Source organism: Zootoca vivipara, chromosome 2, assembly GCF_963506605.1.
Source record: "Zootoca vivipara chromosome 2, rZooViv1.1, whole genome shotgun sequence".
NCBI classification, from domain to species: Eukaryota; Metazoa; Chordata; class Lepidosauria; order Squamata; family Lacertidae; genus Zootoca; species Zootoca vivipara.
In genome coordinates, this window is record NC_083277.1 from 37686338 (window position 1) to 37701298 (window position 14961).

General features: G+C 44.7%; 1 protein-coding gene across 1 annotated transcript in view; it reads left to right on the forward strand.

The window, feature by feature from the left end:
• The first annotated feature begins 9530 nt into the window (after nt 1-9530).
• Nucleotides 9531-14961, forward strand: part of GRIP2 (glutamate receptor interacting protein 2) — a 380534-nt gene continuing 375103 nt past the window's right edge. The window contains exon 1 of the mRNA XM_035106515.2: nt 9531-9654. Coding sequence (XP_034962406.1) covers nt 9600-9654 — 55 coding nt within the window. The 5' untranslated portion in view covers nt 9531-9599. The remainder of the gene's footprint in view (nt 9655-14961) is intronic.

Here is a 14961-nt window from a genome sequence, read left to right on the forward strand (position 1 = left end):
AGGCATCCCCAAACTGCGGCCCTCCAGATGTTTTGGCCTACAACTCCCATGATCCCTAGCTAACAGGACCAGTGGTTGGGGAAGATGGGAATTGTAGTCCAAAACATCTGGAGGGCCCAAGTTTGGGGATGACTGGTGTAGAACATGCCCCAGAAAGTTGGTGTTTCTCACATAGCAAAGAGGCACCACAGCTGGGAGTGGGAGTTGGCCTAACTGATGAGGAGGAAAATGCACTTCAAGCGCTAAAAGCAACACTGAAGCTACTATGAAGATCAAGAACACTTGACTGGGGTCCCCATGTGGTAATACGGCAAGAGAAGGGAATCAAGAATCATAACAGTCAGAATACTAGAATTTTAGGCATATACCAGGCTTCCTCAAACTCTCCCCTCCAGATGTTTTGAGACTACAGTTCCCATCATCCCTGACCACTCGTCCTGCTAGCTAGGGATCATGGGAGTTGTAGTCCAAAAACATCTGGAGAGCTGAGTTTGAGGAAGCCTGGCATATAGAAAAGGCTGGACAGGGTTAAAAAAATGTATTTGAGAAATTATTTTTTGCTGGATAAGGACCAGAAAAAGACACATTATCTGATTAACAAAAGGTAAATAACAATTTTGCAATTATGAAATGTATGAAGTTTTCTTTTCATACTGAGGATTATACAACAGCACACAATTCCTTGTGAAGTTAATAGCAAACTTGGCAAGGTACAGAATGCACTTAACACACACACCACTGGGTTTTAATGAAGTCCCCAGAGCAAGCCTGTACACACACTAGGCATGGAAGGACTTGCTTATATTACAAACCAAGTTTGCAGATCAGCCCAAGATGTCATTGTATTGAAATGCCACCTGCCAAGTGCAGGTGTTTTAAGCAACTGCTGAAAACACCCGCACTTGATAAAGCAACAGTATACACCAGAGATGTGCAATAAATGCTGTAGGTTAGTCACAGGTTAGCAGCACAAACAAGGAGAAAAAAAACACCAGCCATGACTGGCCAGAAAACTTGACTTGAAATAGAAAATTAGTTGGTGGGTTGAGAGAAAGAAAGGCACCTTAAATTCTCTGGGATGTTTCTCCTCATTTGTTGCAGGTGGGGTAAAGGTAAAGGACCTCTGAAAGTTAAGTCCAGTTGCGAACGACTCTGGGGTTGTGGTGCTCATCTCGCTTTACTGGCTGAGGGAGCCAGCATTTGTCCACAGACAGTTTTTCCGGGTCATGTGGCCAGCATGACTAAGCTGCTTCTGGCGAAACCTGAGCAGTGCACGGAAACGTTGTTTACCTTCCCGCCGGAGCGGTACCTATTTATCTACTTGCATGTTGACATGCTTTCAAACTGCTAGATTGGGAGGAGAAAGGACCGAGCAACGGGAGCTCGCCCCGTTGCGGGGATTTGAACCGCCAACCTTCTGATCAGCAAGCCCAAGGCTCAGTGGTTTACACCACAGCTTTGTGCAATTTAATTGCCCTCTCCATCTTAGTGCTTCCAAGCAATAAAGTGAATAAACTGTTCAAGGTCTAGGTTTAATTTCAAAGATAAAACAATGGAAAGTGCTCAAACCATGTATGTATGTGACAAATATTTCCTGTACTGGAAACTTGCATGGGATATATGTATCTCACATCCAAGGTGATAATCAAGGAATCAGTATTTGAAAGTAGGTTGTATGTTAGTCCTCCTCAGGTTGGACCCATTGAAATTAATGGGCATGGCTAACTTTCCTGGGTTTACAGTTGAGTAAGACTAGCATTGGAGGCAACCTTTTAATTCCCATTAACATGGATTTAACATGGAACTGAGGGTTTTTGGGGGGGGTGGGAGGGAAGAAAGATGAACAAACTGGGCCTTGTCTTGAGTTTCATTAGCTGGATTTGTTCAAGAAAATTAGGCTTGAGTTTCATTAGCTGGATTTGTTCAAGAAAATTAGGAGACCAAGATTTATGGGGTTCTTGGTGGAAATTTGCAGAAGAGCAATTTACTCAAACAATCTAAAAGGTGGTAAAAATGTTTCCATTTGCCCCACAAAGGGCTTCGCTATATGTTGCTGAATAAATCTGAGCTAAATTAGCCATGGAAGATATTGCATCACATCTGCGGCGTACCCACGACTGAGATGCCAACTGCCAAGATTTTGGAACTCAAAATTGATCCAGTCGGAATGAATGGCGGAACAGCTGTTGTCTCTTGCGTTACACAATTACAAGCACAAGTTAATAGCATGAAGCAATTGTGGAAAAGGAGCTCGTGCTCCTTTGCTGACAACTTGGAATAGGAGACTATGGTAACATGGTCAGTTGTACCAGTAGATTGAATTACGAGCCAAAGATTCCATCAGCGGATCAGAAATCGATATGCGGCAGCGGCTGTGGAACTTGAAAGCAATCCTCTGAGAAATACTAGAATGTGAGAAAGGGAGTGATGATGCATAGTAGGGCTGCTTTTGGAAGCTTAGGTGGTGGAATGCTTTTTACCAGATTTGGCTGGTACGCCAGCTGCACCCTATCCTGGGGAAGGCAGACCTAGCCAATATGGTGTTGCAATTAGAATGTTGGACTAGGTCCAAGACCTGGGAGACCAAGGTTCAAGCCCCCACTTGCCTGTGAAGCTCACTGGGTGACTTCACTGGCCATTCACTGTCTCTCAGCCTAACTTCCTTCATAGGTTCTAGTTATAGGTAGGTAGCCGTGTTGGTCTGAGTCGAAGCAAAATAAAAAAATTCCTTCAGTAGCACCTTAAAGACCAACTAAGTTTATATTTTGGTATGAGCTTTCGTGTGCATGCACACTTCTTCAGATACACTAGAAACAGTGTATCTGAAGTGTATCTGTTTCTAGTGTATCTGAAGAAGTGTGCATGCACACGAAAGCTCATACCAAAATATAAACTTAGTTGGTCTTTAAGGTGCTACTGAAGGAATTTTTTTATTTTCCTTCATAAGGCCGTTGTGGGGATTAGAGGAGATGGGAGGGAGAACCATGCAAGCTATCTTGAGCTCCTTGGAGAAAAGGTGGGATATGTAAATGCAAGCAATGAATGAATGAATGAATGAATGAATGAATGTTGGCACTCAGGATTTGCTCAAGACCTGATATGCTCTTTGGCCTGATCCAGCAGAGCCCTTCAGACTGGAGTACTCTAATGTGTTCTATGTGGGTCCAACCCCTTCAAAAGCACCTGCAAATTTCAACTGGGGTGCTGCTGCTAGAATGTCGACTGAGATCAGCCAACTGGAGTGTATGACCCCAGGTGTTGTTCAATCTGCAGCTATTATGTTACCTGAATCAACATCTGAGATCAAACTTTGGTTCCCCAGCCCCCATGACATAGAGCAGGGGTGGCCAACTCCCAAGAGACTGCGATCTATTCACAGAGTTAAAAACTGGCAGTGATCTACCCCCCTTTTTGGGGGTTCGGGTCAAAGTTGTTGAGTTTTTTTCAGGGAGGAGGTAAAATATTGAGCTTTTCTTAGGGGAGTCACAGTTGTTCAGCTTCTTTGTGGGGAGTCAATGATCTACCAGTGATCTACTGCAGACATCCAGTGATCTACTGGTAGATAACGATCTAATTGTTGGACATACCTGACATAGAGCAAGTGGCTCCATGGAACAGGGGTCTTTTTTATCATCAGTGTTTGTAGTTCTAGAGGGGAAAAATATCTGGTATTCAGACTTTTGAAAAGTGGGGAAGGAACAACCTGATCCAACCCTTTTGTTATATACAGAAGTTTGCAAAACCAGGGAGTTTAAATGTGGAAATACTGTTAAAGCATTCAATACTGCTCCTCTGAAGTTGCTAGCTACCCCATAATCAAATTAATACACTTTAGCTATCTTTTATCAGTGCTGCTCTTAAGACTGTGTCCCTTGACAATGCTGATTCCTGACATCAAAGGAAAAGTCCAAACTATTATTATTATTAGAAATGTGTTGAGTTACTCTTTGCAAAGGTGAAATGTACATGCCATTTAGAGGACTGATGGTCATCCGCTACCTGTATACTACAACAAGCAGACCTTGCAATTACTCACAACTAGCTTTAAAACAGAAATCATTTCCTCTAATACAAAATTCCAGTGGTGAGTGCTGACAGACATAAAGATAAAATGGGGTCACTGAGGGCCAAACTCATGTGGCACAACTCATATTATTTTGCCTTCCACTGTTGTTTTAAAACTAAATAGCTGTCATGACCCCAGGATCAGATTCTCTTTCTTCAGGAAATGAGGTAGAGGATTTGAGTCAGAAAGCTGGGACAGATGAAGTTGTAATCTATTATCACACCCACATCATACATTTAAAGCATATTGCTGCCCCCCAGACCTTAAGTTCACTCTTGACAGAACTGCAGTTCCCGACACCCTTAATATACAGTGGTACCTCTACTTACGAATTTAATGCGTTCCGAATGCACATTCGTAAGTCAAAAAAAATTGTAAGTCGAAGCAACCCTATATAAAAATTCGTAAGTAGAAAAAATTCTATCTAAACCGCATCCAAGATGGCGGACGGAGCTCCATTCGTAAGTAGAAACATTCGTAAGTAGAGTTATTCGTAAGTAGAGGTACCACTGTACTACAGTTCCCAGGATTCTTGGGGGAGGGAAGCCATGTGATTGAAAACGTGCTTTAACTCTGTGGTGTGAATATGACCCACAACATTTGGAGAGCACCATGTTGAGTACTGGCGACTAAACAAGATGGGCCAACCCTGAGAACTTTACTCATAAAACACCGCTATCACACCAACTGCCAATTGAAAAAGAGGGGTGGGACTTCCTGCAGGCCATTCTGTGTTTGAGAGTTGGTGGTGGTGCCTTCACTAACTCCTACTTCCTTCTCAAAGTGGCCATGGGATGCAACTATCCAGTAGCTCGGAACCAGGGTACCTGAAATATTGACTTCCCTTTAATTGCTCAGTACTAGCATTTTGATAAGCAAATGGAACCAGGTTAGTCCTGCCACAGCCTAATGCTAATTAGTTGGCAGAGGTGGGCCTTTTTGCTAGTAGTACCCATCCTATGAAGTCTGCTCCCTGCTGAAATACAGGAGACCCCAGCTTTACTGACATTCCACCAGCTTTTGAAGATGGACATGTTGACACAAGCATTCTCTTGATCTCTAGCCTGAGCCTCTTGTTTTAATTACCATGTCAATTTAATGGGGTTGTGTTCTTGCATATTTTAATTACAGATGCATGTGTTTAACTGAGATTGTTTTACTGTGTGTTGTAATTATGGATGTTTAAATTTTAATGCTTGTGCAATTGGTTTTTATACTTGTACACCACTTGGAAGCCTACCTGGGTACTGAGTGGTGTATAAATTAATTAACAGCAATAAAAGCAACTATGGGGTGAAAAATGTGCCAGCTGTCCAGTGGTTATGGGGAAAGTGTCTGCAGCAAAACTTGGCCAAACTGCTGCACACTTTTTGCTGGTATGAGAGAGTTTACTCTGTAACCTCATAAAGGTTATCTCTCGCAGCTGACAATGTAATCAATTCTACAATAGAAAGAGATCCATATTGAGACCTACTGGTCTGCTAATAAAGGCCTGGCAAAGCACAGGAAGATCTGCCAGTCACTGCTAAGAAATGTCCTACTCCAGGAAATTAAAAAACTCTGCAAACTTTGTGTCTTGCACGTCTCCTTTGTTATTCTTATGTTAAGGCTCTGCTGGATACTGTGTAATCAGTGAGGTATTTTTGAGGCCATAGGCATAGATTGTTAACTCTTTGTGAGCAGTCATTTAAAATGAAAAGAAAAAAACCCTATAAAACTATGACTGAGTATGACTGAGTTCTGCCACCTTATTCACACAAGTGTGTGTGTGTGTGTGTCATTGAGACCGGAGACAAAACTACTTTGCTCACCTAACTGTATACTTAGAAAGGCAACCAACTGCCAAATACACTCAGTGAAAAAAATATTTTATGATCCTTTATTCTTCCCACAACCATGTGTCTGTTTCCTTCTTTCAGCTTGGACCATGAAAACCAATGATGCGTGCTTTACTTCTGCCTACAGACAGCTTCACTTCAGGCTCCCAGTTATGGCTGAAAGATGTTTACTTGCTTAAAACTAAGTCACCCGTATCAGCCGAATGTTTGAAAAAAGACCAGATCATGGAAGATCTCCTTTGGTTCCAGGTCATCCAGTCTGAAAGCAGACAAAAGCCAGGTGATATGGAAAGAAATACAGTCATACCTCTTGTTACGAGTGCTATGGGTTGCGTACGACACGGGATACGTACGCGCCGAACCCAGAAGTACCAGAATGGGTTACTTCCAGGTTCGGCAGTTTGTGCATGCACAGACACGACAAATGACATCATGCGCATGTGCAGAATTGCCGAATTGCGCTGCGCACATGCACAAACGTGGGACTTCATGTTGTGTACTGCTCATGTTGTGTATGGGGCTCCAGAACGGATCCCGTACACAGCATGAGGTACCACTGTACTGGCATCTTTAGAGGTCACACATAGTCTATGACCATTAAAAAATAGTGAATGGCATTACTGGTTCCATTGGTGCAATGGGTCAAGTGCATATGAGTCAAGTGCATATGGCTGTTAACAAGAAGGTTGGTGGTCTGAGCCCACCCAGGAATCACTGTGGGCAGGATTCCTGCATCGCAAGGGGTTGGACTAGATGGCCCTCTGGATCCCTCCCAATTCATTGATTCTATGAAGGGAAGAGCGAAACAAGCAAAGATGCTATCTTGTGATGTGCATATGGTCTTGATGTACCATAGCTGGAACACATGGTGTGCAGTCAACAGATATGTGTGTGTGTGTTTAAGCTTACTGGATTTTCTGTTTTTTTTTTTTAAAAAAAATCCAGATTAAATGAGGCTGGCATTTTGATGCTGATGATGAACTTATGAAGTGCCCTGTTGGATCAGTCCAAAGGTCCATCTAGTCAAGCATTCTTTTTTCACAATAGCCAACCAGATTTCTGTGGGAAGCCCACAAGCAAGACCTGAGTTCAACAGTGCGTTCCCCACTTGCGATTCCTAGCAACTGATATCGCAGAACTTTGGCATATGGCAGAACTTTGCCATTGTGGCTAGTAGCTATTGATTGATTTATTCTCCATAAAATTGTCAAATCCTTTTTTAATGCAGTCCAAGTTGGTGGGCACCACTACATCTTGTGATAATGACTTCTATAGTTTAACTATGGAAAAGGACTCGCTCTCTTGATTTCCTCCAGGAAGAAAAACTTCTCTTTTTTCCTCCACACTGTGAATAATTTTAAATACCTCTGCTATGTCCCCTTATACTTGCCTTTTGTTTTAACTAAAAAGCACCTTTCTTCATAGGCAAGTTCCTCCACCCCCTTGATCATTTTGGTTTCTTTTCTGCACCTTTCCCAACTCTACTGTATTTTTTGAGGTGAGGCAATCAGAACTGTACAGAGTATTCCAAGTGTGGTGGAAGCATAGATTTGTATAATGATACTGACAGCCCCCCCCCGTCCCTTTCCTAATTATCCCAAGCACAAAAATTGCCTTTTTCACACAGGGTTGACATTTTCATTGAGCTACCGGTATTCACTACAACTCTTACACCTCCTTCCCGGTCACTCACCTCCAGTTCAAAACCCCATCTATGTATATGTGACATTAGGATTTTATTCCCCCCCCCCAAATGGGCATCACTTTAAACTTTCTTCCATTGTGTAAGATGTGCCCATGAGGAAGATGTCCATCATCCCCCCCCCTTGCTCCCTTGGCAGTAGAAGGGATAACAAACAAATCTATATGATACAGTGTAACAGCCTTGGGAAAACTATGGAAACAAGTCAGGATGAATGATTAATAAATAGGTCATCTGAAAGTGAACCTATGACCCTGAATCACAATTTATACATCTTTTTCTAGAAAAAATATAGCACCGCCTCTAATGGATTTTGTTTTAAATGTCCTTGCGATGGGTTTCCCTAACAAGTAGCACATAAACCAGGCATCCCCAAACTTCGGCCCTCCAGATGTTTTGGACTACAATCCCCATCTTCCCAGACTACTGGTCCTGTTAGGTAGGGATCATGGGAGTTGTAGGCCAAAACATCTGGAGGGCCGCAGTTTGGGGATGCCTGACATAAACATTTTAATTACAGGTAGGTAGCCATGTTGGTCTGAGTCGAAACAAACAAACAAAAATTCCTTCAGTAGCACCTTAAAGACCAACTAAGTTTTTATTTTGGTATGAGCTTTAGTGTGCATGCACACTTCTTCAGATAGAAGTGTGCATGCACACGAAAGCTCATACCAAAATAAAAACTTAGTTGGTCTTTAAGGTGCTACTGAAGGAATAAACATTTTAAATAAGTTTAAAAAGGAAAAAAAAAGTGGAAGTGTGTGGGGGGGCGGGGGGCGTTTGTTGGCAGGGAAAGGGAGGTGTGTGTGCGCGCGCGCCAGACGCGTCTCTCGAGCTTCGCGCAGCTCGCCTGTGTGGGCTGTGGAAGAGCCGGCCTTTCGCTCCACTTGAGGACCCGGCGTCGCTCGCACCTCCTGGGGGGTGGAAGTGGAGGCGCAGCGCAGGCAGCCGCCCGGCCATTGACAAGCGCTCCCCTTCGACGTGTTGGCTAGCGTCGTTCCCCCGCGTGTCTCTTCCTCCTCCGTTGCAGAAGCATACCCTACATACCCTCAACCCAAGCAGGGAAAGCGCGCGGGGGGCGGGCGGGGGGGTTGTCGCCGGAGAGACTCCCACCACCCCACCACGTGCGAGGAGCGGCGGCGGAGGCGAAAACGGTCGAAAGCGCGGGAAGGCGGCGAGCGAACCAGGTGCCCGAGCTGCTGCTCCTCGCTGTCGCCGGAGGAGCCCTTCTTCTCCCGCTCACTTGCGCCGAGAGAAGATGCCGGCCGAGCGCGAGCAGAGCCGGCGCGCGCGGCTGAAGCCTGAGCCGGCGGCCTGCACTCCCTCGGCCGGCGGCGCCTGCAGGGAATGAGGCGCGAGCGCCCGGAAGACATCGCCAGGAAGAAGGAAAGGCGCGCGCTAGAGACCTGGGCCGGCCAGGCGGTCGCGGGAGCCCAGAAGCCCGCGGCGGGATCCTCCCGGGCGTCGAAAGATTGGACTGGATGGAAGCAGGCGAGCTCCCCTCCTTTCCCTCCGCCTCCGCCTCCTCCTCCCCTGGCTTCTCTTGTCACATAGTACGGTCCCCACACGTTAAGAGCTGCTGCTGCCGTAGACGTACCTCAGTCACTACAGGGCAGGCGGGAAAGGTTTCGGGGCGCCGCCGCTAGTCCCGCGCACCTTCTCTGTCTAGTCCTCGCGTCCCTTCCACGCATTCGCCTTCTCGGCCGATTCCCCGCCCTCCTCCCCGCCGGCCCCAAACACAGATGGAGCACGCGGCGCGAATCGATGCCTAGCGTGGCCGAGCAGGCAGCCTGGCTCCCCCAGCGGCTCGCTGCCCGCGCTCGCCTCTCTCCGAGCCACAACACTTTCGGCGTGCTGTGCTGGGCAGGGGTGGCGTGGGGAACTCTCCGCTTAGCCTTATTCTACCCAGGAGGGGAAGCCTCCCGCCGCCGCCGCCGCCGCCAACACCTTCGGGGCTTGTGCACAAGCGCGAGCAGGTTGACCCTGTGCCGGGATGCCGGGCTGGAGGAAGAATCTGACTCTGTGTCTGCAGAGGATGCAGGATGAAGGTAAGGCTCGCTGGCTGGCTGGCTGGCTGCAGGAACCCCTCCGGGGCAAACGCTACCGCCGGAGGGCATGCGCCTGCATTTGGCTTAGGAAAGCGCCCGGGAGCTGCCTTCGCATTGTTTTTTTTTTAAGTCTGTTAGAAATGCAAGCGGTCTTCTGAGGCCCCCTGCTGAAGCTCTCTCTGTTGTTATTATTGTGCATTTATTGTGTGCATAATGATTTAAAATAAAGTACAAGGCTCTTTCAAAATGATTTATGTCTCAAGAATGGAAGTCACCTTTCTAAACTGGGGGGCGGGGAGGAGGTGGAGGGAATCCTCTTTGCAACACAATCGGCAGCATCGTGACTTTTGGATGTTCTTTCTTGGTCGATGATGGGAAGAGGATTAGGCGAGCAGAATTGTTGAAGTGCCTGATGTGGTTTTACCCTCTTGTCAGAAAATGTGGGGGGCATATGTGGAGAGGGGTAGTTTGTGGAGGAATAGAGGCAAGGACCGAGAAAAAGCGAAAAGCTTCATTTTTGATCTTTCAGCTGGCAGGGGTTGTCTTTTTTTGGGGGGGGGGTGTAGACTAAGGTTCACGTGTGTGATTTTATGCTGGTCCTGTGAGATTTTGTGCTGTCCTGTTAGATCTCAGAGGTAGGGGATGAAGATGTTTGCAAGATCTGCAGGGGAGGGACACTAAATGAGTGCTGCACCCGGAGCTCATAAAAGTTTGAGGAAATGTCCCACCAGGTGGCGGAACATGAAGGATATGGGAAATTTTGCATGTTTGCTGGTTTCACTTCATGTGCTTAAGAGGTTGAAAAACTGCACTCTTTGAAATGACCACCCCCCCTTTTTTTACTTAAGTAGCAAAGTCACAACTGATAGACATGGATTTCATCTTGTGTATGTGTGTTTGTCTGATGGAGAGTTTATCTGCCTTTGCCTCATGCTTGATGTGACTTGAGAGTTCCTCCAAGGTGCATACTTTTATGTGCTAATTTTGCCACTGAAAACATGGTAAAAGGGATTAATAATTGAGGTTAGTCGACCATTTGCACACTTTCCAGTTTAGCAACAAATTAGGCAAATAACTTTCTGCTCTCCGCACTGTATCCATTAGATACAGTGTCTGTATAAGTAAATAAACCAATGGTTTCAGGAAGTCCAATTTTCCCTGTGGGTTTCCATCCCATAATCCACTGGGTTACTGCCTATGTTTGAGCCACACATTATGATTAATTATGAAATTTGTATACCAGCCTTCCATCTGAAGATCACAGGACACTTCACAACATAAAAATACAAAATAAATAATAAAACTAAAACAAACTAATAAAAACAAAACAAAAACAAACAGCCTAGCTATCTCAGTTGGTTAGAGTGTGGTGCTGATAACACCAGGGTTGCAGGTTTGATCTCCATATGGGACATCTGCATTGCAGGGGGTTGGACTAGATGATCCTCAGTGTCCCTTCCAACCCTACAATTCTATGATTCAATAACCCCCCCTCCCACAAACACATTTATAAGGCCACAGAATGTTAATCAGCCAGAGGCTGAGATGTTTTTGCCTGGTGCCTAAAGATATGTAATGAAGGTGCCAGGTGAGCCTCACTGGGGAGAGCATTCCACAAATGCGGAACCACCGCAGAAAAGGCCCATTCTCATGTTGCCAACCTGTGGACCCCTTGAGGAGGCACACAAAGGAAGGGCCTCAGATGATGGTTTCAGAGGGTGCCACAGCCTCTCCATTGCATTTTAAACACAGGAATTGAATACTTTCGAGAGAGATAAATGCTGCTGAAATGCTTTTGTTTGAAAGTATCCTATTTCACATCGGTACTTTAGCTATGTTCAACTTATTTCTCTTACCAAGATGCAACCTATGTGCCGTCTTCCACTGTGAGTTGGGCAGCAAGTCCAGTGACTTCAAGTTTTATACAAACATTGGCAGTTTTGAACCATTTCCTGAACTAAAGTGCAGCATTAGTGGTCTGTGCTTGTTTGTTTAAGATTTTCCCCCATGACTTTCCCAGCAAAGCAGCTTCCTTTTAATTTGATGTTTTTGTCCATCTATGAACAGTAAGTAGTTGGGCTATCGATGAACAGTAAGTAGTTGGGCTATCAGTTGGCCATGTATTGTGCTTTCTACTCCAATTTGCACAGGATGTGCCCAGAAGTCAAATAAATAACGACACAATTATTAAAGGATCTAAAATGAGCTGTAGACCTTTTCTTTAGCTGTTAGGAAATTGAATTGGAGGAGTAGGGGAGCAGATTATCTGGCATCTGGTAAAGAGCTGGCAGATGTTGCTTATTTTGACTTGCTGTCCATTGATTCCAGAACTTCGCAGGCTCAGAGGACGTGATCGGCATATTGGGAACATTGCATTGTTATACTTGATAGAACAAGCTCTTGCACTGCTTCCTGATATTGAAATTTTGATCCTGTGGTTCTATAGCGGCTACTGTCATGCAACCAGAATTAATTGAATTACAGAATGGCAAAAACAAGGCAATTTCTACACTGTTCTTTTTATTTCTCCTGATAACACTGTCCTTTCCAAAGAGTGCTCTCCAGAGAAATAAGCCTAACCAATTATGTGGTCATTTCCAATGCTTTAGCTGTGTATGAAAAATGGAAGAATTTCTTGCATAAGAGATTCCTAGATTTGGGGCCCCCATAATGATTACCTAAAGTTAGAAGACAATATGAATTTGTTTGAAGTTGGGATAATGAGATTATGTTCTGAATCTCAGGGGATGGGATTCCCTCTCATCTTTTGAAATTACATCCTTCTTACTTCTTCACAAAAAAGCACTAAGCAATAATGTTTTTATATTACAGACTGAGCCCATGCCTTTCCACTGGGAAAGCAAGATATAGCCCATCAGTATTGCACTGAGAGTACATTGTTCAGATAGGCTTCAGAAAAAAAACTTTCTGTATCTTGTCCTGATATAATGGCATCATGAACTTGCAACATAGCTTTGTTCAGATATTTCTTTTGAAAGCCCAGCTCTAAACACAGTCTTCTTAATGACCGCTTCCAATTTCCTTTGCTGCTGAGTATGTTACCTGTCTCTGTCTGTTGTCACTCTGTGATGGAGGGAAAAGATGGCATTCCTAGTTCAGTTATCCATGACTTGGAGCCATTAGACTAAAAAAAAACAACCCCAAAACTTTTTGGTGAAGAGAAAGTGTGCATTATGCTATGAGTGAAGGTGGCTTACTGGGCTTATTTCTGTCTGCAGAGCATTCATGTATCAGTGGCATGTCTTTAAAGGAATTAAATGTGCCAATTTCTGGTGGGATGCTTGAAGATGTCACCCTAGTGAAAACAGGGAAAACACCAATTTTGCAGATGTAAACTCATCAATACTATGCATACTTACTCAAAAGGAAGTCCTACTTAGTTCAGTGATACTTACTCCCAGGTAAATAGGATTGCAGCCTAACCTAAGCATCTTTGCTAAGAAGTAAGTCTTGCTGTATTTAGTGCAGCCTTTTCACCTAGTAATTGTGTTTAGGATTGCAGCATTAGTGGTGTATATGATATGATATGATATCAACCACAGTTTCTAGTTTCTGAAGTAAGTGTTTTGGAAACCTCAGTCTACTTAGGAAGCACACCATCTTGGTTATTGGAGAGTCTTGTGATCAATAACATTCAATATATAGTCACTCTTCATTTTGGTACATCACAAAGATGCTGCCCCTTTCTGGGAAGGGTGGTTGCCAGCCAGATCCAGGTACTCTTGGAAGAGACGGATTTTCTAGATCCATTTCATTTTGGGTTCAGGCCTGATTTTGGCACAGAAGCTGCTTTGGTTGTCCTGTGGTGGGAGAGACCTGTGTGTGTGTGTGTGTGTGTGTGTGTTTGTGATCCTTTTGATCCTCCTTGATCTCTCATTGGTTTTGATACTATCAACCATGGGATCCTTCTGGAGCTGCTATCTGTATTGGGGTACTGCATTGCAGTGATTCCACTCCTGATTGTATGTCTGACTCCAGAAGGTGGTTCTTGGGCATCAAGTAAAACCTTACATTTTCCCCAGAACAATTTATGGACTGAGTGTGTTGCTAAATCTTTCTGCCATTCTTGGGAGGGACTGTTTTGAATTATAAAAACATTCATGTTTCATATGAATTTATTTGTTCCCCATTTCATTTATAGGATAATGTACTGTATTTGTATTTATGTTTTTACAGGTTAAGTTGCTTTTACGTCACCAATGGGTGGGGGTGCTGGGGTTGTAAACTCATTGCTTGTAGGTCATCATGGGGTGAGTTCATACATAGCATTCCACATCTATGGGCTGATAGGGTGGTGGAATTTCCTATTACTTTATCACACCAAATTCCTTTGATAAATAAACCGTGATTTTTGGAAAAGGTTGCCCAATTTGGTGCTCTCTTTGTTATAGAAAAGGTAAAGTACGCACATTCATTTACAACGCCATTTTTGTGAGGCACAATGAGGGTCATGAGCCATGAGAATTCAGTCAATGGTTAAGTAGTAACACAGCTTCTTCTCTGTACCCCCAAGCCCATGCTGTGGTTCCTGTTATTCCCTATCTAACCACTTTGGGGAGGGTTAGGATAGCCTTACAAGGCATAATCGAAAGGCACGGTGAAGCAATTTTGTTTTGAGAGGAGCGGGTTCATGGTAGAGGTAAGAATTGAGCAGTTCCAGGTTCCAGGTTCCAGGTTCAGTCTCTGGCATCTCCAAGTAGGATGAGGAGTGACTTCTGCCTGAAACCTTGGGGATTTTCTGCCAGCCAGCGTCAACAGTCATGAGCTAGATGGACCCATGATCTGACTTGATATAAGGCAGCTTCCTGTCTGTTGGCTGCTAGGCTGTGGTAGCTCTCAACAAGTGGCACGCATGAAACATTTTGATGTCATGTTTTCAGGAAATTCATCCAGGTGTCAGCCTGTCAGGGCAAAAGATCCCATGTCAGCCAGCCCACAGTTTCTGCTGAGCAGCATAGCCTCAGGGCAGCTCTCATCCAATGCCCTCATGCCTGCCTGCCAGCCAGCCAGTGAATTGGGCTTCTTACAGGTTCTCTCAGCCACTGCAATCACATGAGTGGACTTCTCTGCATTCACTTCACCTCAGAGATACTGTGCGATACTTGGCAATGGCACAGCCCTTCCCTAACTCCTCCTGTGATGATGCTGAACAGATAGAAGCGTTAGGGGGAGCACAAATCCCTCAACTTTGTGAATAACTTTCTCTGCATGAATCAGCTTGGGAAGGGCGGTGCAATTGTACCAAGTGAAAGCTGTTCTTTAAAAGCAAAGATATTGTAGGATTAG